General features: G+C 38.0%; 1 protein-coding gene and 1 non-coding gene across 5 annotated transcripts in view; one reads left to right on the forward strand and one right to left on the reverse strand.

The window, feature by feature from the left end:
* The window catches only part of LOC138814098 (uncharacterized), a 95,088-nt gene extending 68,105 nt beyond the window's left edge, over positions 1 to 26,983 (reverse strand). For 3 of the 4 annotated variants that reach the window (XM_070002957.1, XM_070002956.1, XM_070002959.1), the window contains exons 1-13: positions 26,841 to 26,983; positions 26,253 to 26,347; positions 23,154 to 23,207; positions 22,034 to 22,090; positions 20,966 to 21,016; positions 19,244 to 19,297; positions 16,496 to 16,537; positions 15,434 to 15,484; positions 12,696 to 12,752; positions 10,013 to 10,054; positions 8,951 to 9,001; positions 6,188 to 6,244; positions 3,505 to 3,546 (exon numbers count right to left, since the gene is read on the reverse strand). In XM_070002957.1, the coding sequence (XP_069859058.1) occupies positions 3,505 to 3,546; positions 6,188 to 6,244; positions 8,951 to 9,001; positions 10,013 to 10,054; positions 12,696 to 12,752; positions 15,434 to 15,484; positions 16,496 to 16,537; positions 19,244 to 19,297; positions 20,966 to 21,016; positions 22,034 to 22,090; positions 23,154 to 23,207; positions 26,253 to 26,311 (617 nt within the window). In that variant the 5' untranslated portion in view covers positions 26,312 to 26,347; positions 26,841 to 26,983. The remainder of the gene's footprint in view (positions 1 to 3,504; positions 3,547 to 6,187; positions 6,245 to 8,950; positions 9,002 to 10,012; positions 10,055 to 12,695; positions 12,753 to 15,433; positions 15,485 to 16,495; positions 16,538 to 19,243; positions 19,298 to 20,965; positions 21,017 to 22,033; positions 22,091 to 23,153; positions 23,208 to 26,252; positions 26,348 to 26,840) is intronic. The other variant, XM_070002958.1, reaches the window with a different exon arrangement.
* Positions 26,833 to 26,996, forward strand: LOC138814404 (U1 spliceosomal RNA). The gene has a single exon (XR_011367983.1). It is a non-coding gene; the product is annotated as a U1 spliceosomal RNA (small nuclear RNA).
* Positions 26,997 to 27,431: the final 435 nt, after the last annotated feature.

Below are 27,431 nucleotides of genomic sequence, written 5' to 3' on the forward strand. Positions count from 1 at the left end.
TTTGAACTCAAACCACCATACTTACACTAAGTGCTTAATTTAAAGTCAAGCTTTTGTCTGTACTGGCTTACTCAAAATGATCTCACTATTTGGGTTCAGTAAGGAACCCTGTCGCTGGTAGTTAAGCGCTCAATTTAGACTCACAGTTTTGTCTCTACATGCTTATTCAATGATCCCCCTGTTTGTACTTTCATCATGATCTGGGATGAATGGGCATGCTACTGTCTCACATCTATAATCTTATCTACTCAGAGGCTGAGACTGAGGCTAGTAATTTGAAACCACCTACAGTAGGAATGCCTATGAGAGTCCATATCCAATTAACCAGAAAAAGGTTGGACTCAAAGAGTAGTTCATAAGTTCCATCAATCATAAGCAAGAAAGTAAAATAGGCAAAAGGCTCTGAGTTTTATCCTTAACAGACAGACAGACAGACAGACAGACAGACAGACAGACAGACACACACACACACACACACACACACACACACACACACACACACACACTCACGCAGACACAAGTTAATCATTGTCATTTGGAAGGTACTTTGGTCATAAAATCTTCTACAGTCAATCAAAATATATACTACTCAATCTCATAAGATCTCATACAGAGGCTGATAGCTTTCTAAGGGTTTTCTTCTGTGCTCAATAAAATAGCAAGGAGTTTGTCTTCTGACTGGATTCATATTACAGATATAAAATATACTGCCCACCTTTTTTATATTGTTCCCAGGAATTCTGGCTTAATATTTGTGTATCTTTTTATTTATATATGTATGTACACACATATATATGTATGTATGTATGTATATATTTATATAGACACACACATATATATGTGAGTGTATGCATCTGATTTTTGCTGACATCTTCTAGTCTGAGCTCTATTGGTTCATTTATATCCACATTAAACAATTAATCAATTATATAATGCAAAATCAAATATGAGGTAAATTCCTACCCTTACTTCTTCACTTGTTAGCTACAATTCTCCTAAAATTTATAAACTGGTAGAATTTGAAAGTTTTATATACCTAGTTATAAGAAAAGGGGTAATTCTGGTTATCTTGAGAAACAAGGTATCTAGGGCACAGTACATGTACACATCTGCTAAAGAAAGGCTTCATGGCAGATTTAAGACTATTTCTTTCCTAGGCCAGGTGCATGTAGCTCAAACATATAATCATAGCTGATCAGGAGGCTGAGAAACAAGGGTCTCACTTTGAAGTCAGCCCAGTGAGTCAAGTCCCTGAAACTCTGTTTGTGTACGGGCATACATGCGTGCATGCATGCATGCCTGTTTGTGTGTGTGTGTGTCCGATGGGCACACATATGTACACACACACACACACACACACACACACACACACACACACACACACAAGTGAGTGCTGGGGTTAGAACCCACGGACTTGACACTGTCCTTGCTCCAGGCTAGATCTCTACCTCTTGACCCACAAGGCCACTTCTGCCTTTTTCTGAATAACTTATTGGAAATAAGAGTCTCATGTACTATTCTGCCTGGGCCGGCTTAAAATCATAATTCTCAGATCTCAGACTCCTGAGTACCTAGGAATACAGGTATGAGTTACTAGCAGCCAATTCCTAAGACTTTTATCTGCTATAAACTATGCAGAAAACAACAGAAGTAGACCTGTGTCTCAAGGGGTAGGGCACTAGCCTTGAGCAAAGTATGCTCAAGGTCTTCACCCCAGCTCCGATTTCAAGCCCAAAGACTGGAACAAAATAATAATAACAATAATAATAACAACAACAACAACAACAATGTAAGCTCAAAATCTGCACTCCGGCTCTGAGTTCTAGCCTAAAGACTGGAACAAAATGACAATAATAATAATAATAGAAGTAGTAGTAGTAATAGTGATGATGATGATGATGATGATGACGATGACAATGCAGAGAAGTAGAGGATGATTCCACAGTTTATAGAATTATGGACAATCAGCAAGATAGGTAAAAGAGGTATGAAAAGATTTTTTTACAGGCCAGAAAAAGAGCCAACACCAAAGGCACTTTTACAAAAGACTTCTATCCCATAGGACTGTGGAATAACTTGTAAATACATGCATGAGATATTTTGTTTGTGATAATTTGTTACTAAAGTCATCAAACACATGTACTGTCCATTCAAATAGGGTCTCACACACAGGCTACCTGATAGCTTTCTAGGAGTTTCACTCACTGCTCACTAAAATATCACTAAGGCTATCTTCTGACTGGCTTCTCATTCATTCACCTAACTTGGAAGAGTGGGAATGTTCCAGACATAAGCTGTAATGCCCAATCTTTTGAGACATCTCCCAGAAATTCTGGCTTAATGCCTCTATCTTTATGTACATATATATATATATATATATATATATATATATATATATATATATATATATACATACATACATACATATAAGGAATGCATCTCACCTATCACTAATGTCTTCCAAGATTAGATCTCCTGTTTAGTATCTTCAGGTTAAAGGATTAAATTATACACAGTCAAATATCAGGCAAATACATTTACATTTTCTTCCAACTTAGCTACAATTTACTTAAAACTAATAAATTGGTAGAAGTTAAAAGTTTTACACATTCAGTTATATACAAAGGAGTATTTATCTTTCCTGACTAGGACAAGTATCTGTGCTCACAGATATAATCCTAGCCTCTCAGGTGATTGAGAGCTTAGGATCATGATTTTTAACCATACTGGAGAGAAAAATCCATGAGACTCAAGTCTCCAACTAGCTACCAAACACACTGGAAGTGGAGTTGTGGGTCAGGGACTAGAATGCTAGACTTGAGCAAACCACACTCAGGAACATGGCTCAGACCCTAATCTCAAGCCCAATGAATGGCACATTGAAATAAACAATAATTCTATTCTTATAAACATAAGAAAAGTTTAAAGTCCAATTGCTCTTGAACTAATTTTAAATTCAGCTTACTTCACAATAACTCAACCCTCACAATCTAATTTTCTATCTAATGTTCTGCTTCCTATGTCTTCTCTATTCCCTCCTTAATAAAGTAATCATGGCAGTCTTTCCTGCCTGTCAGATAGGAACAAAGAACAGAAGGCTAGAAGCAGGACTCCCATCCAATGTGATGGTGGGCCTTTCAGGGTAATTAAGTTCTGGAGAATGAAGAATTGGTCTGAGGTAGATGATTCTCCTATCTACTGAGATCTGCAGAACAGTGGGACTGCCTCTGTGTTTCTGAGAGGAATTCTTACATTCCTCCGATCTTTATGAGTCCCATACATGCACATTGATACTCTGACTAAGGATTGTGCCTGCCAGTCCTTGAATTCACAGCAGACCATGACCAAGTCTGTTTTGACCTGCTCTATCATTTTCTATTTAGCTGCAAAACTGAATATGACTACATAGAGTTTTTGATAGGTCGTCATGTATTTTGTCGATTGTCATCATACTCCATCCACAAAAATGGTTTACCCTGTGAATGACAAAAGAAAACAACTCACCCAGTAGTATTGTTGACAACGGCCAGTACGGTATCTGAGTCACTGTGAACAAATAAAAAACAAACAGAAAATTAAGTTGCTCTATGTAATAGAAACCATACTTTTTTTAACCAAAGTGCTAACTATTGACAGCAAGGTCTGTGCAGATTGAGCAGGTGCTCATTTACTTGAATTATATCTCTAGCTCTTCTGCCCACTACATGACCTCTCTCATATATTGAGGTTTGAACTCAGATCACCATATTTGCACTAAGGGCTCAATTTAGAGTCATGCTTTTTTCTGTACTGGTTTACTCAATGATCTCCTTGTTTGGGTTCAGTACAATCTGGGAACCCTGTTCCTCTAGGTAAGTGCTCAATTTAGACTCACAGTTTTGTCTCTATTTGCTTATTCAATGATCTCCCTGTTTGTGCTGGATGGGCATGCTACTGTCTCACAGCTATAATCCTATCTACTCAGAGACTGAGAGTGAGGATAGTATTTTGAAACCATCTAGAGTAGGAATGCCTATGAGAGTCCATCTCCAATTAGCCAGAAAAAGGTTGGACTCAAAGAGTAGTTCATAAGTTCCATCAACCATAACAAGAAAGCAAAATAGGCACAAGGCTCAGAGTTTTGGCCATGACAGACAGACAGACAGACACAGACACTCTCACACACACATATATGCAGACACATGTTAATCATTGTCATTTCAAAGGTACTTTGCTCATAAAATCTTACTACAGTCAATCAAAACATATACTACTCAATCTCATAGGATCTCATACAAAGGCTGATAGCTTTCTAAGGGTTTTCTTCTGTGCTCACTAAAATAGCAAGGAGTTTGTCTTCTGACTCGAATCTCATTCCTTCACCTAACTTGGAATAGAGAGGAATATTACAGATATACAATATACTGCCCACCTTTTTTATATAGTTCCCAAAATTTCTGGCTTAATATCTGTGTATCTTTGTACTCATGTATGTATGTATGTATGTATGTATGCATAAACATGTATATATACACACACATTCATACATATGTGTATGCATCTGATTTTTACTGACATTTTCCAGTCTGAGCTCTATTGGTTCATTTATATCCACATTAAACAATTAAGCAATTATATTATGAAAGTCAAATTTGAGGTAAATTCCTACCCTACGTCTTCACTCGTTAGCTACAATTCTCCTAAAAGTAATAAACTAGTAGAACTTGAACATTTTACATTTGCAATAACTATGTCTGAGTCAAACAGAAAATGTCAGATAAGTTGATGTTAGGCAAATGAACCCCAAGGAAAGTATTCAAATGATTTTTTCTTTCATGTAATTGCTTCTAACATATTTATAAGATGATTTCCTTGTTGCCTTGTATGTCCCTCCCCCACGGTATAACACCTGCTGTCACTGTATTTGATGTTGGTATTATTTGTGGAGGGAAAGGAAAAAACAAATCATTTAAATAGGGATACAGGGGGATTCATTGCAACAATGAGATGTACAAGATGTTATGCCAAAAAATGAACTTTACAACTTTGGGGGGGGCAGAGTATCGGGTGGGGGGTGGGGGATAGGAAGGGATGGGAAGGGGAAACAAAGGAGGAGGAGGCAACAGTGCTCATTATCTTGCCCATGTAACTGTAACCCCTCTGTATGGTATTTTCACAATTTTAAAAAATGTAAAAAAAGAAAAAGGGTATTTTTGGTTATCTTGAGAAACAAGGTATCTAGGGCAAAGTGCATGTACACATCTGCAAAAGAAATGCTTCATGGCAGATTTAAGACTATTTCTTTCCTACACCAGGTGCTTGTAGCTCAAACATAATCATAGCTGATCAGGAAGCTGAGAAACAAGGGTCTAAATTTGTAGTCAGCCCAGGGAGGCAAGTTCCTGAGCCTGTTGTGTTTGCATGGGTGTGTGCGTGGGTGCTTATGTCCATGAGACTCATGTCTCCAACTAGCTACCAAACACACTGGAAGTGGAGTTGTGGGCCAGGGACTAGAGTGCTAGACTTGAGCAAACCACACTCAGGAACATGGCTCAGATGCTAATCTGAAGCCCTATGACTGGCACATTGAAAAAAACAATAATTCTATTCTTATAAACATAAGAAAAGTTTAATGTCCTATTGTTCTTGAACTAATTTTAAATTCAGCTTACTTCACAATAACTCAACCCTCACAATCTAAATTTCTATCTAATTTTCTGCTTCCTATATCTTCTCTATTCCCTCCTTAATAAAGTAATCATGGCAGTCTTTCCTGCCTGTCAGGTAAGAACAAAGAACATAAGGCTAGAAGCAGGACACCCATCCAATGTGATGGTGGGCCTTTCAGGGTAATTGAGTTCTGGAGAATGTAGAATTGGTCTGAGGTAGCTGATTCTCCTATCTACTGAGATCTACAGAACAGTGGGACTACCTCTGTGTTTCTGAGAGAAATTCTTACATTTCTCGGATCTTTATGAGTCCCATACATGCACGTTGATATTCTGACTAAGGATTGTGCCTGCCAGTCATTGAATTCACAGCAGACCATGACCAAGTCTCTTTTGACCTGCTTCATTTTCTATTTAGTTGCAAAACTGAATATTGCTACATAGAATTTTTGATAGGTCATCATGTAAATTGTCGATTGTCATAATACTCCATCCACAAAAATGGTTTACCATGTGAATGACAAAAGAAAACAACTCACCCAGTAGTTGTGTTGTTACCAGAAATGACGACAACGGCCGGCATGGTTTCTATGTCACTGTGAACAAATAAAAAACAAACAGAAAATTTAAGTTGCACTATGCATAAGAAACCATACTTTTTTTTTTTTTTAACAAAATGCTGACTACTGACTGTAAAGTCTGTGCAGACTAAGCAGGTGCTCATTTACTTGAGCTATATCGCCACCTCTTCTGCCCACTCCATGACTTCTCTCAAATACTGAGGTTTGAACTTAGATCACCATACTTGTACTAAGTGCTCAATTTAGAATCATGCTTTTGTCTGTACTGGCTTACTCAATGATCTCCCTGTTTGGGTTCAGCAGTATAGGAACCCTGTTGCTCTAGTTAAGCGCTCAATTTAGACTCACAGTTTTGTCTCTACTTGCTTATTCAATGATCTCCATATTTATACTTTCATCATAATCTGGGATGGATGGGCATGCTACTGTCTCACATCTATAGTCCTATCTACTCAGAGGCTGAGACTGAGGCTACTAATTTGAAACCACCTAGAGTAGGAATGCCTATGATAGTCCATCTTCAATTAACCAGCAAAATGTTGGGACTCCAGGAGGAGTTCAAGAGTTTCATCAACCATAAGCAAGAAAGCAAAATAGGTACAAGCTCTAAGTTTTGGCCAAAATAGAAGGACAGACAGACAGATAGACACAGACACACAGACAGACAGACACACACACACACACACACACACACACACACACACACACACACACACACACACTCACGCAGACACAAGTTAATCATTGTCATTTGGAAGGTACTTTGCTCATAAAAATCTTACTATAGTCAACCAAATCATATACTACTCAATCTCATAGGATCTCATAAAAAGGCTGATAGCGTTCTAAGGGTTTTCTTCTGTGCTCACTAAAATAGCAAGGAGTTTGTCTTCTGACTAGATTCTCATTCCTTCACCTAACTTGGAAAAGAGAGGAATATTACACATATAAGATACACTGTCTAACTTTTTTTATATACTTCCCAGAAATTCTGGCTTAATACCTTTTTATTTTTGTATTCATGTGTGTATGTATATATGTTCTTAAGGTATATGTATATATGTATGTATGCACATATACAAACACACACATATATATACACACATGTAAATATGTGTGTGCATCTGATTTTTGCTAACATCTTCCAGTCTGAGCTCTATTGGTTCATTTATATCTACGTTAAACAATTAAACAATTACATTATGCAAAATCAAGTATGAGGTAAATACCTACCCTTACTTTTAACTCGTTAGCTACAATTCTCCTAAAATTAATAAACTAGTAGATCTTGAAAGTTTTATATACCTAGTTATAAGAAAAGGATTATTACTGGTTATCTTGAGAAACAAAGTGTCTAGGGCCAAGTATATGTACACATTTGCAAAAGAAATGCTTCATGGCAAATTTAAGACTATGTCTTTCCTAGCGCAGGGCATGTTGCTCAAACATATAATCATAGCTGATCAGGAAGCTGAGAAACCAGGGTCTTAGTTTGAAGTCAGCCCAGGGAAGCAAGAACCTGAGACTGTGTGTGTGTGCGTGCATGCATGCGTGAGTGTGTGCCTGTGTTTGTATGTGTCCCCAGGGCCTGCACCTGCACACGCATGCACACACACACACACACACACACACACACACACACACACACACACACACACACACACACACACACACACACACACACACACACACACACACACACACACACACACACACACAAAGCTAGTCCTGGAGTTAGAACCCACGGACTGGACACTGTCCCTATGATTCTTTTGTTCCAGGCTAGATCTCTACCTCTTGACCCACAAGGCCACTTCTGGCTTTTTCTGAATAATTTATTGGAAACAAAAGTCTCATGTACTTTTCTGCCTGGGCTGACTTAAAATCATGACTCTCAGGTCACAGACCCCTGAGCAGTTAGTAGTACAGGCATGAGCTACTAGCAGCCAATTCCTAAGACTTTTATCTGCTATAAACTATGCAGAAAACAACAGAAGTAGACCTGTATCTCAAGGGGTAGGGCACTCGCCTTGAGCAAAATACGCTCAAGGTCTGTACCCCGGCTCTGAGTTCAATCCCAAAGACTGGAACAAAATAATAACAACAACAACAACAACAACAGTAAGCTCAAGGTCTGAACCCCGACTCTGAGTTCTAAAGACTGGAACGAAATGACAATAATAAAATAATAAAAATAATAATAATGATGATGATAGTAAAATGAAGATGATGAAGATGATGATGCTGCTGCTGCTGCTGATGCTGATGATGATGATAATGATAACAACAATGCAAAGAATTGGAGGATGAATCCACAGGTTATACAATTGTGGACAAACAGGAAAGCAGGAAAAAGGGGTATGAAATCATTATTTTTTACAGGCCAGAAAAAGCGCCAACACCAAAGGCACTTTGACATAAGATTTCTATCCCCTAGGACTGTGGAATAACTTTAAGTACATGAGCTATTTTGTTGGTGATAATTTGTTACTAAATTTATTACTAATTTGTTACACACAGGCTATCTGATAGCTTTCTAGGAGTTTTACTCACTGCTCACTAAAATACCACTAAGGCTGTCTTCTGACTGGCTCCTCATTCATTCCCCTAATTTGGAAAAGTGGGAACGTTACAATCTTCTGAGACATCTCCCAGAAATTCTGGCTTAATACCTGTGTATCTTTATGTACATGTATATATACATATAGGAATGCATCTCACCGTTCATCAACATCTTCAAGAATAAGATCTCCTGCATTGTTTTTGTCAAGTCTAAAGGATTAAATTATACACAGTCAAATATCAGGTAAATACATTTACATTTTCTTCCAACTTAGCTACAATTTACTTAAAACTAATAAATTGGTAGAAGTTGAAAGTTTTACATATTTAGTTATATACAAAGAAGTATTTGTTTTTCCTGACTAGGACAAGTATCTGTGCTCACAGATATAATCCTAGCCTCTCAGGTGATTGAGATCTAAGGATCATGATTTTTAACCATACTGGAGAGAAAAATCCATGAGACTTATGTCTCCAATTAGCTACCAAACACACTGGAAGTGGGACTTGTGGGTCAGGGACTAGAGTGCTAGACTTGAGCAAACCACACTCAGGAACATGGCTCAGACCCTAATCTCAAGCCCAATGAATGGCACATTGAAATAAACAATAATTCTATTCTTATAAACATAAGAAAAGTTTAAAGTCCTATTGTTCTTGAACTAATTTTAAATTCAGATACTTCACAATAACTCAACCCTCACAATCTAATTTTCTATCTAATGTTCTGCTTCCTATGTCTTCTCTATTCCCTCCTTAATAAAGTAATCATGGCAGTCTTTCCTGCCTGTCAGATAGGAACAAAGAACAGAAGGCTAGAAGCAGGACTCCCATCCAATGTGATAGTGGGCCTTTCAGGGTAATTGAGTTCTGGAGAATGAAGAATTGGTCTGAGGTAGATGATTCTCCTATCTACTGAGATCTGCAGAACAGTGGGACTGCCTCTGTGTTTCTGAGAGGAATTCTTACATTCCTCCGATCTTTATGAGTCCCATACATGCACATTGATACTCTGACTAAGGATTGTGCCTGCCAGTCCTTGAATTCACAGCAGACCATGACCAAGTCTGTTTTGACCTGCTCTATCATTTTCTATTTAGCTGCAAAACTGAATATGACTACATAGAGTTTTTGATAGGTCGTCATGTATTTTGTCGATTGTCATCATACTCCATCCACAAAAATGGTTTACCCTGTGAATGACAAAAGAAAACAACTCACCCAGTAGTATTGTTGACAACGGCCAGTACGGTATCTGAGTCACTGTGAACAAATAAAAAACAAACAGAAAATTAAGTTGCTCTATGTAATAGAAACCATACTTTTTTTAACCAAAGTGCTAACTATTGACAGCAAGGTCTGTGCAGATTGAGCAGGTGCTCATTTACTTGAATTATATCTCTAGCTCTTCTGCCCACTACATGACCTCTCTCATATATTGAGGTTTGAACTCAGATCACCATATTTGCACTAAGGGCTCAATTTAGAGTCATGCTTTTTTCTGTACTGGTTTACTCAATGATCTCCTTGTTTGGGTTCAGTACAATCTGGGAACCCTGTTCCTCTAGGTAAGTGCTCAATTTAGACTCACAGTTTTGTCTCTATTTGCTTATTCAATGATCTCCCTGTTTGTGCTGGATGGGCATGCTACTGTCTCACAGCTATAATCCTATCTACTCAGAGACTGAGAGTGAGGATAGTATTTTGAAACCATCTAGAGTAGGAATGCCTATGAGAGTCCATCTCCAATTAGCCAGAAAAAGGTTGGACTCAAAGAGTAGTTCATAAGTTCCATCAACCATAACAAGAAAGCAAAATAGGCACAAGGCTCAGAGTTTTGGCCATGACAGACAGACAGACAGACACAGACACTCTCACACACACATATATGCAGACACATGTTAATCATTGTCATTTCAAAGGTACTTTGCTCATAAAATCTTACTACAGTCAATCAAAACATATACTACTCAATCTCATAGGATCTCATACAAAGGCTGATAGCTTTCTAAGGGTTTTCTTCTGTGCTCACTAAAATAGCAAGGAGTTTGTCTTCTGACTCGAATCTCATTCCTTCACCTAACTTGGAATAGAGAGGAATATTACAGATATACAATATACTGCCCACCTTTTTTATATAGTTCCCAAAATTTCTGGCTTAATATCTGTGTATCTTTGTACTCATGTATGTATGTATGTATGTATGTATGCATAAACATGTATATATACACACACATTCATACATATGTGTATGCATCTGATTTTTACTGACATTTTCCAGTCTGAGCTCTATTGGTTCATTTATATCCACATTAAACAATTAAGCAATTATATTATGAAAGTCAAATTTGAGGTAAATTCCTACCCTACGTCTTCACTCGTTAGCTACAATTCTCCTAAAAGTAATAAACTAGTAGAACTTGAACATTTTACATTTGCAATAACTATGTCTGAGTCAAACAGAAAATGTCAGATAAGTTGATGTTAGGCAAATGAACCCCAAGGAAAGTATTCAAATGATTTTTTCTTTCATGTAATTGCTTCTAACATATTTATAAGATGATTTCCTTGTTGCCTTGTATGTCCCTCCCCCACGGTATAACACCTGCTGTCACTGTATTTGATGTTGGTATTATTTGTGGAGGGAAAGGAAAAAACAAATCATTTAAATAGGGATACAGGGGGATTCATTGCAACAATGAGATGTACAAGATGTTATGCCAAAAAATGAACTTTACAACTTTGGGGGGGGCAGAGTATCGGGTGGGGGGTGGGGGATAGGAAGGGATGGGAAGGGGAAACAAAGGAGGAGGAGGCAACAGTGCTCATTATCTTGCCCATGTAACTGTAACCCCTCTGTATGGTATTTTCACAATTTTAAAAAATGTAAAAAAAGAAAAAGGGTATTTTTGGTTATCTTGAGAAACAAGGTATCTAGGGCAAAGTGCATGTACACATCTGCAAAAGAAATGCTTCATGGCAGATTTAAGACTATTTCTTTCCTACACCAGGTGCTTGTAGCTCAAACATAATCATAGCTGATCAGGAAGCTGAGAAACAAGGGTCTAAATTTGTAGTCAGCCCAGGGAGGCAAGTTCCTGAGCCTGTTGTGTTTGCATGGGTGTGTGCGTGGGTGCTTATGTCCATGAGACTCATGTCTCCAACTAGCTACCAAACACACTGGAAGTGGAGTTGTGGGCCAGGGACTAGAGTGCTAGACTTGAGCAAACCACACTCAGGAACATGGCTCAGATGCTAATCTGAAGCCCTATGACTGGCACATTGAAAAAAACAATAATTCTATTCTTATAAACATAAGAAAAGTTTAATGTCCTATTGTTCTTGAACTAATTTTAAATTCAGTTTACTTCACAATAACTCAACCCTCACAATCTAAATTTCTATCTAATTTTCTGCTTCCTATATCTTCTCTATTCCCTCCTTAATAAAGTAATCATGGCAGTCTTTCCTGCCTGTCAGGTAAGAACAAAGAACGTAAGGCTAGAAGCAGGACTCCCATCCAATGTGATGGTGGGCCTTTCAGGGTAATTGAGTTCTGGAGAATGTAGAATTGGTCTGAGGTAGCTGATTCTCCTATCTACTGAGATCTACAGAACAGTGGGACTACCTCTGTGTTTCTGAGAGAAATTCTTACATTTCTCGGATCTTTATGAGTCCCATACATGCACGTTGATATTCGGACTAAGGATTGTACCTGCCAGTCATTGAATTCACAGCAGACCATGACCAAGTCTCTTTTGACCTGCTTCATTTTCTATTTAGTTGCAAAACTGAATATTGCTACATAGAATTTTTGATAGGTCATCATGTAAATTGTCGATTGTCATAATACTCCATCCACAAAAATGGTTTACCATGTGAATGACAAAAGAAAACAACTCACCCAGTAGTTGTGTTGTTACCAGAAATGACGACAACGGCCGGCATGGTTTCTATGTCACTGTGAACAAATAAAAAACAAACAGAAAATTTAAGTTGCACTATGCATAAGAAACCATACTTTTTTTTTTTTTAACAAAATGCTGACTACTGACTGTAAAGTCTGTGCAGACTAAGCAGGTGCTCATTTACTTGAGCTATATCGCCACCTCTTCTGCCCACTCCATGACTTCTCTCAAATACTGAGGTTTGAACTTAGATCACCATACTTGTACTAAGTGCTCAATTTAGAATCATGCTTTTGTCTGTACTGGCTTACTCAATGATCTCCCTGTTTGGGTTCAGCAGTATAGGAACCCTGTTGCTCTAGTTAAGCGCTCAATTTAGACTCACAGTTTTGTCTCTACTTGCTTATTCAATGATCTCCATATTTATACTTTCATCATAATCTGGGATGGATGGGCATGCTACTGTCTCACATCTATAGTCCTATCTACTCAGAGGCTGAGACTGAGGCTACTAATTTGAAACCACCTAGAGTAGGAATGCCTATGATAGTCCATCTTCAATTAACCAGCAAAATGTTGGGACTCCAGGAGGAGTTCAAGAGTTTCATCAACCATAAGCAAGAAAGCAAAATAGGTACAAGCTCTAAGTTTTGGCCAAAATAGAAGGACAGACAGACAGATAGACACAGACACACAGACAGACAGACACACACACACACACACACACACACACACACACACACACTCACGCAGACACAAGTTAATCATTGTCATTTGGAAGGTACTTTGCTCATAAAAATCTTACTATAGTCAACCAAATCATATACTACTCAATCTCATAGGATCTCATAAAAAGGCTGATAGCGTTCTAAGGGTTTTCTTCTGTGCTCACTAAAATAGCAAGGAGTTTGTCTTCTGACTAGATTCTCATTCCTTCACCTAACTTGGAAAAGAGAGGAATATTACACATATAAGATACACTGTCTAACTTTTTTTATATACTTCCCAGAAATTCTGGCTTAATACCTTTTTATTTTTGTATTCATGTGTGTATGTATATATGTTCTTAAGGTATATGTATATATGTATGTACGCACATATACAAACACACACATATATATACACACATGTAAATATGTGTATGCATCTGATTTTTGCTAACATCTTCCAGTCTGAGCTCTATTGGTTCATTTATATCTACGTTAAACAATTGAACAATTACATTATGCAAAATCAAGTATGAGGTAAATACCTACCCTTACTTTTAACTCGTTAGCTACAATTCTCCTAAAATTAATAAACTAGTAGATCTTGAAAGTTTTATATACCTAGTTATAAGAAAAGGATTATTACTGGTTATCTTGAGAAACAAAGTGTCTAGGGCCAAGTATATGTACACATTTGCAAAAGAAATGCTTCATGGCAAATTTAAGACTATGTCTTTCCTAGCGCAGGGCATGTTGCTCAAACATATAATCATAGCTGATCAGGAGGCTGAGAAACCAGGGTCTTAGTTTGAAGTCAGCCCAGGGAAGCAAGAACCTGAGACTGTGTGTGTGTGCGTGCATGCATGCGTGAGTGTGTGCCTGTGTTTGTATGTGTCCCCAGGGCCTGCACCTGCACACGCATGCACACACACACACACACACACACACACACACACACACACACACACACACACACACACACACACACACACACACACACACACACACACACACACACACACACAAAGCTAGTCCTGGAGTTAGAACCCACGGACTGGACACTGTCCCTATGATTCTTTTGTTCCAGGCTAGATCTCTACCTCTTGACCCACAAGGCCACTTCTGGCTTTTTCTGAATAATTTATTGGAAACAAAAGTCTCATGTACTTTTCTGCCTGGGCTGACTTAAAATCATGACTCTCAGGTCACAGACCCCTGAGCAGTTAGTAGTACAGGCATGAGCTACTAGCAGCCAATTCCTAAGACTTTTATCTGCTATAAACTATGCAGAAAACAACAGAAGTAGACCTGTATCTCAAGGGGTAGGGCACTCGCCTTGAGCAAAATACGCTCAAGGTCTGTACCCCGGCTCTGAGTTCAATCCCAAAGACTGGAACAAAATAATAACAACAACAACAACAACAACAGTAAGCTCAAGGTCTGAACCCCGACTCTGAGTTCTAAAGACTGGAACGAAATGACAATAATAAAATAATAAAAATAATAATAATGATGATGATAGTAAAATGAAGATGATGAAGATGATGATGATGCTGCTGCTGCTGATGCTGATGATGATGATAATGATAACAACAATGCAAAGAATTGGAGGATGAATCCACAGGTTATACAATTGTGGACAAACAGGAAAGCAGGAAAAAGGGGTATGAAATCATTATTTTTTACAGGCCAGAAAAAGCGCCAACACCAAAGGCACTTTGACATAAGATTTCTATCCCCTAGGACTGTGGAATAACTTTAAGTACATGAGCTATTTTGTTGGTGATAATTTGTTACTAAATTTATTACTAATTTGTTACACACAGGCTATCTGATAGCTTTCTAGGAGTTTTACTCACTGCTCACTAAAATACCACTAAGGCTGTCTTCTGACTGGCTCCTCATTCATTCCCCTAATTTGGAAAAGTGGGAACATTACAATCTTCTGAGACATCTCCCAGAAATTCTGGCTTAATACCTGTGTATCTTTATGTACATGTATATATACATATAGGAATGCATCTCACCGTTCATCAACATCTTCAAGAATAAGATCTCCTGCATTGTTTTTGTCAAGTCTAAAGGATTAAATTATACACAGTCAAATATCAGGTAAATACATTTACATTTTCTTCCAACTTAGCTACAATTTACTTAAAACTAATAAATTGGTAGAAGTTGAAAGTTTTACATATTTAGTTATATACAAAGGAGTATTTGTTTTTCCTGACTAGGACAAGTATCTGTGCTCACAGATATAATCCTAGCCTCTCAGGTGATTGAGATCTAAGGATCATGATTTTTAACCATACTGGAGAGAAAAATCCATGAGACTTATGTCTCCAACTAGCTACCAAACACACTGGAAGTGGGACTTGTGGGTCAGGGACTAGAGTGCTAGACTTGAGCAAACCACACTCAGGAACATGGCTCAGACCCTAATCTCAAGCCCAATGAATGGCACATTGAAATAAACAATAATTCTATTCTTATAAACATAAGAAAAGTTTAAAGTCCTATTGTTCTTGAACTAATTTTAAATTCAGATACTTCACAATAACTCAACCCTCACAATCTAATTTTCTATCTAATGTTCTGCTTCCTATGTCTTCTCTATTCCCTCCTTAATAAAGTAATCATGGCAGTCTTTCCTGCCTGTCAGATAGGAACAAAGAACAGAAGGCTAGAAGCAGGACTCCCATCCAATGTGATAGTGGGCCTTTCAGGGTAATTGAGTTCTGGAGAATGAAGAATTGGTCTGAGGTAGATGATTCTCCTATCTACTGAGATCTGCAGAACAGTGGGACTGCCTCTGTGTTTCTGAGAGGAATTCTTACATTCCTCCGATCTTTATGAGTCCCATACATGCACATTGATACTCTGACTAAGGATTGTGCCTGCCAGTCCTTGAATTCACAGCAGACCATGACCAAGTCTGTTTTGACCTGCTCTATCATTTTCTATTTAGCTGCAAAACTGAATATGACTACATAGAGTTTTTGATAGGTCGTCATGTATTTTGTCGATTGTCATCATACTCCATCCACAAAAATGGTTTACCCTGTGAATGACAAAAGAAAACAACTCACCCAGTAGTGTTGTTGACAACGGCCAGTACGGTATCTGAGTCACTGTGAACAAATAAAAAACAAACAGAAAATTAAGTTGCTCTATGTAATAGAAACCATACTTTTTTTAACCAAAGTGCTAACTATTGACAGCAAGGTCTGTGCAGATTGAGCAGGTGCTCATTTACTTGAATTATATCTCTAGCTCTTCTGCCCACTACATGACCTCTCTCATATTTTGAGGTTTGAACTCAGATCACCATATTTGCACTAAGGGCTCAATTTAGAGTCATGCTTTTTTCTGTACTGGTTTACTCAATGATCTTCTTGTTTGGGTTCAGTACAATCTGGGAACCCTGTTCCTCTAGGTAAGTGCTCAATTTAGACTCACAGTTTTGTCTCTATTTGCTTATTCAATGATCTCCCTGTTTGTGCTGGATGGGCATGCTACTGTCTCACAGCTATAATCCTATCTACTCAGAGACTGAGAGTGAGGATAGTATTTTGAAACCATCTAGAGTAGGAATGCCTATGAGAGTCCATCTCCAATTAACCAGAAAAAGTTTGGACTCAAAGAGTAGTTCATAAGTTCCATCAACCATAACAAGAAAGCAAAATAGGCACAAGGCTCAGAGTTTTGGCCATGACAGACAGACAGACAGACAGACAGACAGACAGACAGACACACACACACACACACACACACACACACACACACACACACACACACACACACACATGCAGACACATGTTAATCATTGTCATTTCAAAGGTACTTTGCTCATAAAATCTTACTACATTCAATCAAAACATATATTACTCAATCTCAAAGGATCTCATACAAGGCTGATAGCTTTCTAAGGGTTTTCTTCTGTGCTCACTAAAATAGCAAGGAGTTTATCTTCTGACTCGAATCTCATTCCTTCACCTAATTTTGAATAGAGAGGAATATTACAGATATACAATATGCTTCCCACCTCTTTTATATAGTTCCCAAAATTTCTGGCTTAATATCTGTGTATCTTTGTACTCATGTATGTATATATGTATGTATATATGTATGTATGTATGTATATATGTATATATACACACACATTCATACGAATGCATATGCATCTGATTTTTGCTGACATCTTCTAGTCTGAGCTCTATTGGTTTATTTATATCCACATTAAACAATTAAGCAATTATATCATGAAAGTCAAATTTGAGGTAAATTCCTACCCTACGTCTTCACTCGTTAGCTACAATTCTCCTAAAAGTAATAAACTAGTAGAACTTGAACATTTTACATTTGCAATAACTATGTCTGAGTCAAACAGAAAATGTCAGATAAGTTGATGTTAGGCAAATGAACCCCAAGGAAAGTATTTAAATGATTTTTTTCTTTCATGCAATTGTTTCTAACATATTTATAAGATGATTTCCTTGTTGCCTTGTATGTCCTTTCCCCATGGTATAACACCTGCTGTCACTGTATTTGATGTTGGTATTATTTGTGGAGGGAAAGGAAAAAACAAATCATTTAAATAGGGATACAGGGGGATTCATTGCAACAATGAGATGTACAAGATGTTATGCCAAAAAATGAACTTTACAACTTTGGGAGGGGGCATAGTATCGGGTGGGGGGTGGGGGATAGGAAGGGATGGGAAGGGGAAACAAAGGAGGAGGCAACAGTGCTTGATAAGAAATGAACTCATTATCTTGCCCACGTAAGTGTAACTCCTCTGTTTGGTATTTTCACAATTTTAAAAAATGTAAAAAAAAGAAAAAGGGTATTTTTGGTTATCTTGAGAAACAAGGTGTCTAGGGCAAAGTACATGTACACATCTGCAAAAGAAATGCTTCATGGCAGATTTAAGACTATTTCTTTCCTACACCAGGTGCTTGTAGCTCAAACATATAATCATAGCTGATCAGGAGGATGAGAAACAAGGGTCTAAATTTCCAGTCAGCCCCGCAAGTTCCTGAGCCTGTTGTGTTTGCATGGGTGTGTGCGTGGGTGCTTATGTCCATGAGACTCATGTCTCCAACTAGCTACCAAACACACTGGAAGTGGAGTTGTGGGCCAGGGACTAGAGTGCTAGACTTGAGCAAACCACACTCAGGAACATGGCTCAGACCCTAATCTCAAGCCCTATGACTGGCACATTGAAAAAAACAGTAATTCTATTCTTATAAACATAAGGAAAGTTTAATGTCATATTGTTGTTGAACTAATTTTAAACTCAGCTTACTTCACAATAACTCAACCCTCACAATCTAATTTTCTATCTAATTTTCTGCTTCCTATATCTTCTCTATTCCCTCCTTAATAAAGTAATCATGGCAGTCTTTCCTGCCTATCAGGTAAGAACACAAGGCTAGAAGCAGGACTCCCATTCAATGTGATGGTGGGCCTTTCAGAGTAATTGAGATCTGGAGAATGAAGAATTGGTCTGAGGTAGATGATTCTCCTATCTACTGAGATCTGCAGAACAGTGGGACTGCCTCTGTGTTTCTGAGAGGAATTCTTACATTCCTCGGATCTTTATGAGTCCCATACATGCACGTTGATACTCTGACTTAGGATTGTGCCTGCCAGTCCTTGAATTCACAGCAGACCATGACCAAGTCTGTTTTGACCTGCTCTATCATTTTCTATTTAGTTGCAAAACTGAATATTACTACATAGAGATTTTGATAGGTCGTCATGTATTTTTTGATTGTCATCATACTCCAAATAAAAATGGTTTATCATGTGAATGGCAAAAGAAAACATCTCACTCAGTAGTTGTGTTGTTACCAGAACTGATGACAATGTCTAGTAAATCTGTGTTACTGTGAACAAATGAAAAACAGAAAATTAAGTTGCACTATGAATAAGAAACCAAAAAAAGTTTTTAACCAAAGTGCTGTCTACTGACACCAAAGAATTTACAGACTAAGCAGATGCTCAGTGACTTGAGCTACATCGCCAATTCTTTTGCCTGTACTACTCGGTCTCTCAAATACTGAGGTTAAACTCAGAACCTGATATTTAAGTGCTCAATTTAGAGTCACACTTTTCTCTATGCTGTCTTTTTCCATTTTCGTCTTGTTTGTTCTTTTATCATTATCTGCTAGAGATAGTTATGCCACTTTCTCACATTTATAATCCTATCTACTCAAGAGGCTGATGACAGAGGATAACAATTTGAAGCCACTGAGATTAGGTATATGTTGGGTGCAACATTTCTAGTTAACCAGTTAAGTGCTGAGCTGAAAGTGTAGTGATCAATTAACAAATCAGCCATAAATAAGAAAGCAGAATAGGTATAATATTCTAAATTTTTTGGGGGGGTCCAGTTGTAGGGCCTGAACTCTGGGCCTGGGCACTGTCCTTCACAGCTCTTCAGCTCAAGGCTAACACTCTACCACTTGAGCCACAGTGCCACTTCCAGCTTTTTTCTTTTTCCTTTGTGTGCTGAGTTATCGAACCCAAGGCCTCATGTATGCAAAGCAAGCACTTTACCACTGAGCCACCTTCCCAGCCCCTAATTTTCTAAGTTTTATAAGTAACAACACACACACACACACACACACACACACACACACACGCACACGCACACACACGCACAAACATGCACACACACCCTAATCTTTGTCTTGTGGCAGAAGATATTTTATGGAAGTGCAGTCACAACACATTAAAGTAATCACAAACCTGTCATAGTTCCAGCGATTAAGCCCTTTATCCAGCATTAATCATGTCCTTACATTATTCATAGTGTCAGAAACTTTAAAATCACACTTTAAAAAAATTAGAATTCAAAGAAGTTCACGTTCATAATAAAGTAGAGCTGGGCTCTGGTAACCCACACATATAATCCTAGCTAGTCAATAAATTAGATCTGAGGATCATGGTTTGAAGCCAGCCCAAAAAAGAAAGTTCCTGAGATTCTGATCTCCAACAAACTACTCAGAAATTCAAAAATTGACCTATGGCTCAAGGGGTAGAGCACTCTCCTTGAGCACAACAACTCAAGAGTTGGTGCCCAATATCTGAATTCAAGCCACAGGACCTGAGCTAAATAAATTAATAAACAATTAAATAAATAGATAAGGCAGAGACCTAGAGGATGAGTATATATGTCATTAAATTGTCAACAAATAGCAGTTGGGGGAAAGGGTGCAGAAAGATTCTTTATACCCTGTTATGAGACTTCTATTACTAGGACTGTGAGATAATTTGTGAATGCATGACATATTTGGTTTGTAGAAACTGATTACTACTGTCATAGAAAATGTATACTACATTATATAGACTATCTAATTGCATTCTAAGAGTTTTCTTCAGAGTTCACTGAAAAAGCACAATGTTTTTCTTCTTGATGGGTTCTTATTTTTTCACATAACTGAGAAATGGGAGGAATGTAATAGACACAACTTGAATACCTAACCATTTCATATAGTTTCCATAATAACTAGCTTAATACCTCTATATCTTTAGTTACGTATGCATCTCACCTTTCTTTAACATGTTTCGAGATTATCTCTTGTGGTTCAGTCTTTTCCGGGCTAAAGGGTTAAGTTATACACAGTCAAACACCAAGTGAATTCATAAATTTACTTTTTCATTCAAGTTAGCTACAATTAAGCCAAAACTAATAAATTGGTACAACATCAAATTTTACATATTTAGTTACATGAAAAGCAGTATTTCTATCTTTCCCTACAAATGAGGCTTCTGGGGAGAATTACAAGAGTAAAGCTGGCTTAAATAGGTTGCATTCATGATTTAAAAATAATTTTGTCCTAGGCAGGTGCCTGTGCTTCAGGGCTATAATTCTAGCTGCTCAAGCAGCTGAATTCTGAGGATCACTTGTAACCACCATGGACCGAAAAGTCCATGAGACTCATATCTCCAATTAACTACCAAAAAAAAACTGAATTTGGGCCTTTGGATCTAGTGGTAGTCTTGAGCACATAAAGCTCAGGGTCAGAGCTGAGGCCCTAACCCCCAGCTTAAAAATGGGAACAAAAATAAATAAGAAACAAGTGACTATTTCTATCATAGTACACATTAAAAAAAACTTAATTCTCTTTTACTGTGGACTAATTTAAAATATTCTGCTTCCCATGTCCTCCCCATTCCCTCTTTAATTACATGAATTAAGGCTGACTTTTGTGCCTATCAGATAGGGATACCAGGCTAGAAGCATGACTCCCATCTAATGTGATGGTGGGTGGGCCTTCAAGGTTACTGAGTCCTAGAGAATGAAGCATTGGTCCAGGGTTGATGAGTTCCATTCTCCTGGGTTCTACAGAAAACTGGGACTACCTGCTTGATTCTGAGAGGGATTCTCACCTCCCTTGGCTCTTCATGAGCTGCATGCATGCAGCTACTTTGATACTCTTAAGGATTGTGACTGCCAAAAGAGACCAAGTCTCTTTTGACCTGCTTTATCATTTTCTATTGAATTTCAAAACTGAAAATTATTCTATACAGTTTTTGATAGGTCCTCACGTATTCTGTCGATTGTCATCATATTTCAAAATGGTTTACCATACAGATGACAAAACAAAACAACTCACCAAGTAATGTCATTTTCATTGGAACTGATGACAACCTCTGTAAGTATGTTGTCATCACTATGAACAAATGAGAAACAAACAGAAAATTAAGTTGGACAGTGTAGATGAAATCACACTGTTTTACTATAGTGCTGACTACTGAAAACATGGCCTAAGCATGCTAGGCAGTTTTAAGTATGCTCAGTCTCTTGAGCTAAACCTCCAGCTCTTCTATTCCTAAACCACCTCTCTCAAGCACTTAGTCTGAACTCAGAGCCCTGTGATTGCTAGCTAGGTGCTCAATTTCGAGTCATACCTTTTCTCTGCTGGCTTATTCAGTGTTTGTGCTTTCAACATAATCTGGGATGGCTGGGCATGACTCTGTCTCCCATCTATAACCCTACATACTCAGAGGCTGAGAACAAAGGAAAATAATTTGAAGCTACCCAATTTGGGATATCTTAGAGAGTTCATCTGCAACGAACAAGCAAAATGCTGCAGTGAAAAAGGGTTAAAAAATTAACACATCAGCCATTAATAATAAAAGCAGAATCCGTACAAGGCTTGGCTTTGAACTTTAGCCCTAACAACAAAAAATACAAACATACCCTAATCTGCAAAATGATTTTACTAGGAAATCCAGTCACCACACATTCAAGCAGATACAATCGTGTCACAAAGCAAGGGATTGAGCCCTTTTTCAAAGGTAAGCCACATCTTTACCCTGTTCCTGCTGTCTGAAAACCTTGGAATCAGATTTACAAGAAATTATCTTTCTAAGTCTAGAAAAAAATGTCTTCTACAAAATAAGGCAGACTTATAGGGTGAATATACACATTATAGAATTGTGGACAAACAGCAAAATAGGGGGAAAGGGTCTAGAAAATTCTTTAAAGGCCTGATAAAGAGCCTGCAGGCACTTTTATCTGACACTTCTATCCTCTAGAGCTGTGTGCAACTTTGTTTTTGTTTTTGCTAGTGGTCTATGCTTGAACTCGGGGTCTGGGGCTGTTCTTGAGCTTTTTTGCTGGAGGCTAATGCTCTACCACTTACTCACAGAAACCAGTGGTTTTTAAGGAAATCTGTCTGTCATCAAGTCCCAATTCCTTTTACAACTCATATTATTTTAAAGTCAACTTACGTTTTTTTAGTCTCTGGACACTTTCCAGTATCTGTTGTAGCATGTACAACTCTACTACAAAGTAAAAGACACAAAAAAGCAGTCAGACATTTTGAAGGGCAGTGAGAATCTTGGTACTGTAGGATTTCAGGATAGAAAAGTAAAAAAGAAAAACAAAACAAAACAAATACAAACAAGGAATTTTGACAGAGCTAAAGAAACAACTTCAGAGCACAGAACTGAAACCTGAAACAATCTGATAGGTGCACTTATAGAGGGTGTGTGTGTGTGTGTGTGTGTGTGTGTGTGTGTGTGTGTGCATGCGTGTGTGTGTGTGTGTGTGTGTGTGTGTGTGTGTGTGTGTGTGAAAGAGGAAGAAGGAAAAAAGGTAAATTTAGAATTCACAACTCTCCTCTTCTTCTTCCTTATTTTGTGTACCATTTAGGCTAGCCTGCAATCCATTTGGTAAACGAAATACTGGGTAAGTCAGAAATGAAGGGATGGTTTCGGGTAATAGTTTATGAAGAAAATCAAAAGTAAAAACACTTGCACAAATATTCTAATACCATGGACTATTTCCTATTGAGTCTTTTTTTTTGGGGGGGGAGGGTCTGGTCGTGGGGCCTGAACTCTGGGCCTGGGCGCTGTCCCTCAGCTCTTCAGCTCAAGGCTAGCGTTCTACCACTTGAGCCACAGAGCGCCACTTCCGGCTTTTTTCTTTTTGCTTATGTGGTGCTGAGGAATCGAACCCAGGGCCTCATGCATGCAAGGCAAGCACTCTACCACTGAGCCACATTCCCAGCCCCTCTATTGAGTCTTGTGTAAGAAAGAAACAGTAAACAGGTCAAGAGTGGTCTAAATTATGGTACGGTATGGGATAGGATTTGGCATGGACTAAAGGAAGAGCTCAATTGTAGAGCACTTTATGAAACACTTATGAAGTAATCTCCTGGGTTCAAGCCCTCAAAACATTGTGAAAAGAAAAGTTAGTTTATTGGAATGATTTTTTTCTTTTCTATGAATTCATTTTTAAAGGATAATTTGTTTAGACTATAAACAATCAAAATTTAGCTCAGTGGAAGAACATGAAAAGGACCCTGAGTTTGATCCTCAGCACTGGGAAAAAGAAAAAAGAAAAAAGCTAAAAAGACACTTACACATACAAAATAATAATAATAATAATACTGGTAACTAGTCATAGTAGTAGTAGTGGTAGTCGTAATAGTAACAAAAACGACTGAATTTAACTAAAACAAAGTCATCTCTACATAGCTGCTGCTTGCCACCAGGAGTCCAACATGGAATTGTAACACCAGAAAGTATATAACTATTAGAAAGAATGTATACTTCAGGTGGTTTCTACTGAGGAAGAAAACTGTCAGATACTGAGCAAACCGCAAATAGTGAACTACTTGGGGCTCCAAAACAAAGCATCAGACATTTATGGATGCTACAAGAACTCTGAGTATACAATGATCGACCCCGGCGAGAGGTGAAAGTAGCAGTAAAGTAGCAGCAGTATATTTTATTTTATATACACACATATATATGGAAATACATATATGTTTATATTTTAAGGCTTTGTGAACCTTTCCCACTCTCCTATAAATCATTCTCACTCTCTTTACCACACTCTTATAAATACCTCCTATGCTCTTAAATACTTTTTACACTCTTTATTTATTTATTTATTTTGCCAGTCCTGGGCTTGAACTCAGGGGATGGGCACTGTCCCTGGGCTTCTTTTGCTCAAAGCTAGCACCCAATGCTTAAGCCACAGCGCCCCTTCTGGCTTTTTCTCTTTATGTGGTACTGAGGACTCAAACCCAGAGCTTCATGTGTGCTAGGCAAGCGCTCTACCACTAGGCCACATGCCCGGAGCCCCACTTTCTACACTCTTAAATTTACATAATTTTATCAGCAAAATCCCATGATATAGCAAAAACTCTGCAATAAAGATTTGGATTTTTTATTTTTTTGGTTAGTCATGGGGCCTGAACTCTAGGCCTGGGCACTATCCCAGAGCTCTTCAGCTCAAGGCTAGTGCTCTACCACTTGAGCCACAGCGCCACTTCTGACTTTTTCTGCTTATGTGGTGCTCAGGAATCAAACCCAGGGACTCATGCATGCAAGGCAAGCAATCTACCACTGAGCCACCTTCTAGCCCCCTGAATTTTTTTTAACCCATGATACAATAAAGCTGAAAAAAGGGAACTGCAATATAGTGAGGGAAAACTGCACTCTATGAAGACTGAAAAACTACCTTAGTAAGCTGCTTGGGGGCACAGATACTGTCTTCTCCATGGGACATGAATAAACCAGCAGCTGAAGACAGGATCTGATAGGAATCAACCTTCTTCCAAGGGTATACACTACAGGCTTTATTCAGATTCTTACGTCCTATTTATACAATGTGAGCTACCGTTAAAATACTTTGGCTGAGTCACATCTTTCTTCCCTTTGGATTTTTTTCTGGTGCCAGATACTGGGGCTTCAATTCAATGTCTGGGCACACAAGGCTAGCACTCGATCACTTGGTGTACTCATAACTTCTAGGTTTTTGGTGGTTAATTAAGAGACAAAAATCTGATGGACTTACCTACCTGGGTTGGCTTAGAACCACAATCCTGAGATCTCAGACTCCTGAGTAGTTAGGATTGCAGCCATCCATGCCTATGTTTTCATATTCTATCATACATAATGCTGAATTATAAGGCACTACTATCACTAATAAAAACTAATTTTACCTTCACCATGGTAATGAAGTATGTTTCTGATGTTAATTAAATAACTGAAGCTCTTGTGGTATCCTTGTGGAACAGATCTAGGCTGAATACCAGTTTCTCATCCCTAACACATTATCCACCTTTATTAGGACAACCAGCCACCCCCAGAGTGAAACTTAAAGGGACTGGAACATGGCTATCACAGTGCTTAAACTTCAGTATTTTCTAGAACAGTAAAGGCATAGAACAAGGCCTTTAATCTGTGAACATGTTAAATAACATTTCCATATACTTTATATTTATTAAGAAAAAAGGCATAGCTGTGTTCCTGATTTTACTAAACAAGCCTAGGATTTTTGCTCAAAATTTAGCACATTTGAGTCCTATGACTTACTTGTGACGTCTGATGTATACAAACCAGTAGTACACGGATCTGCAAAAGGATCTGATCATTCTATCATCATACAAATATCTCAAATTCAAATAATCCTAAGAAAAGGAAAGCACATAAGAATTTTATATTCATTATTTCTAAAACAGACTTATAGTATCGCTAAAAATAGGGGGAAAGCCACACATACAAAGTTTTTATGTAGTGCTCAGCATTTCCAAATTTTTGGCCCACAAAATTCTATAGATTTTATCAATTCATTGAGACATACATTCTTCAATTGCCTTTCTTATTTTACTTCCAGATACAGAAAAACTTTTGAATCTTCAAAATATATTAAGTTTAGCTAAAGTACAAGACATTTCACAGATTAATCCAATTGCTACATAGGAGGTCTTAGAAAGTTAAATAAAAATCGTTTCACTACATCATGATAACTTATGACTTTTCTATCTAGAAACATTGTGCAGTATAAATCAAAAGCATTAGAGAGAAAGTGGTATGCTCCTCAATATTTCATAGAGTGGATATATGTTATACAAGAAAATTAGAAGTCAACAGGAAATAAAAAGATATTGCCCATATACTTACCTGGCAGGGGAGATACCATGATCACGAAGGTGGTTTTCCCAGGGCGAGGCTTATCCATTGCACTCCGGATGTGCTGACCCCTGCGATTTCCCCAAATGCGAGAAACTCGACTGCATAATTTGTGGTAGTGGGGGACTGCGTTCGCGCTCGCCCCTAAAAAAAAAAAAAAAAAAGATATTGCCCAACCAGGGGCTGGTGACTCATACCTTTAAACCTAGCTACTTAGCACTGAGGATCTTGGTTCAAAGCAAGCCAAGATAGGACAAATCCATGAGACTCCAATTAACCAGGAAAAAAAGCTGAAAGTGGAGATGTGGCTCAAATGTTAAAGCATCAGCCTTGAGTGGAAAAAGTTTTGTAAGAGCTTGAGGATCTCAGTGAAAGCTCTACTATTATACTATTACTCCCCGCCCAAAAAAAATTCCAAATAAATGGCCAAGTTAATAAGTAATAATATAGTGTCTACACTGAGGCCACCAGAAATGTGCTGTAACTTTGTAAACCCTTGAGAAGAAAGAAAAATAGAAACAAACAGGAAAATATTCCTTGTAAAATATAAATGGTTTCAGGCTAAAATACTGATTCTGACTT

The sequence above is a fragment of the Dipodomys merriami genome, unplaced genomic scaffold, assembly GCF_024711535.1.
Source record: "Dipodomys merriami isolate MVZ:Mamm:240054 unplaced genomic scaffold, mDipMer1.0.p SCAF_6, whole genome shotgun sequence".
Taxonomy (NCBI): Eukaryota; Metazoa; Chordata; class Mammalia; order Rodentia; family Heteromyidae; genus Dipodomys; species Dipodomys merriami.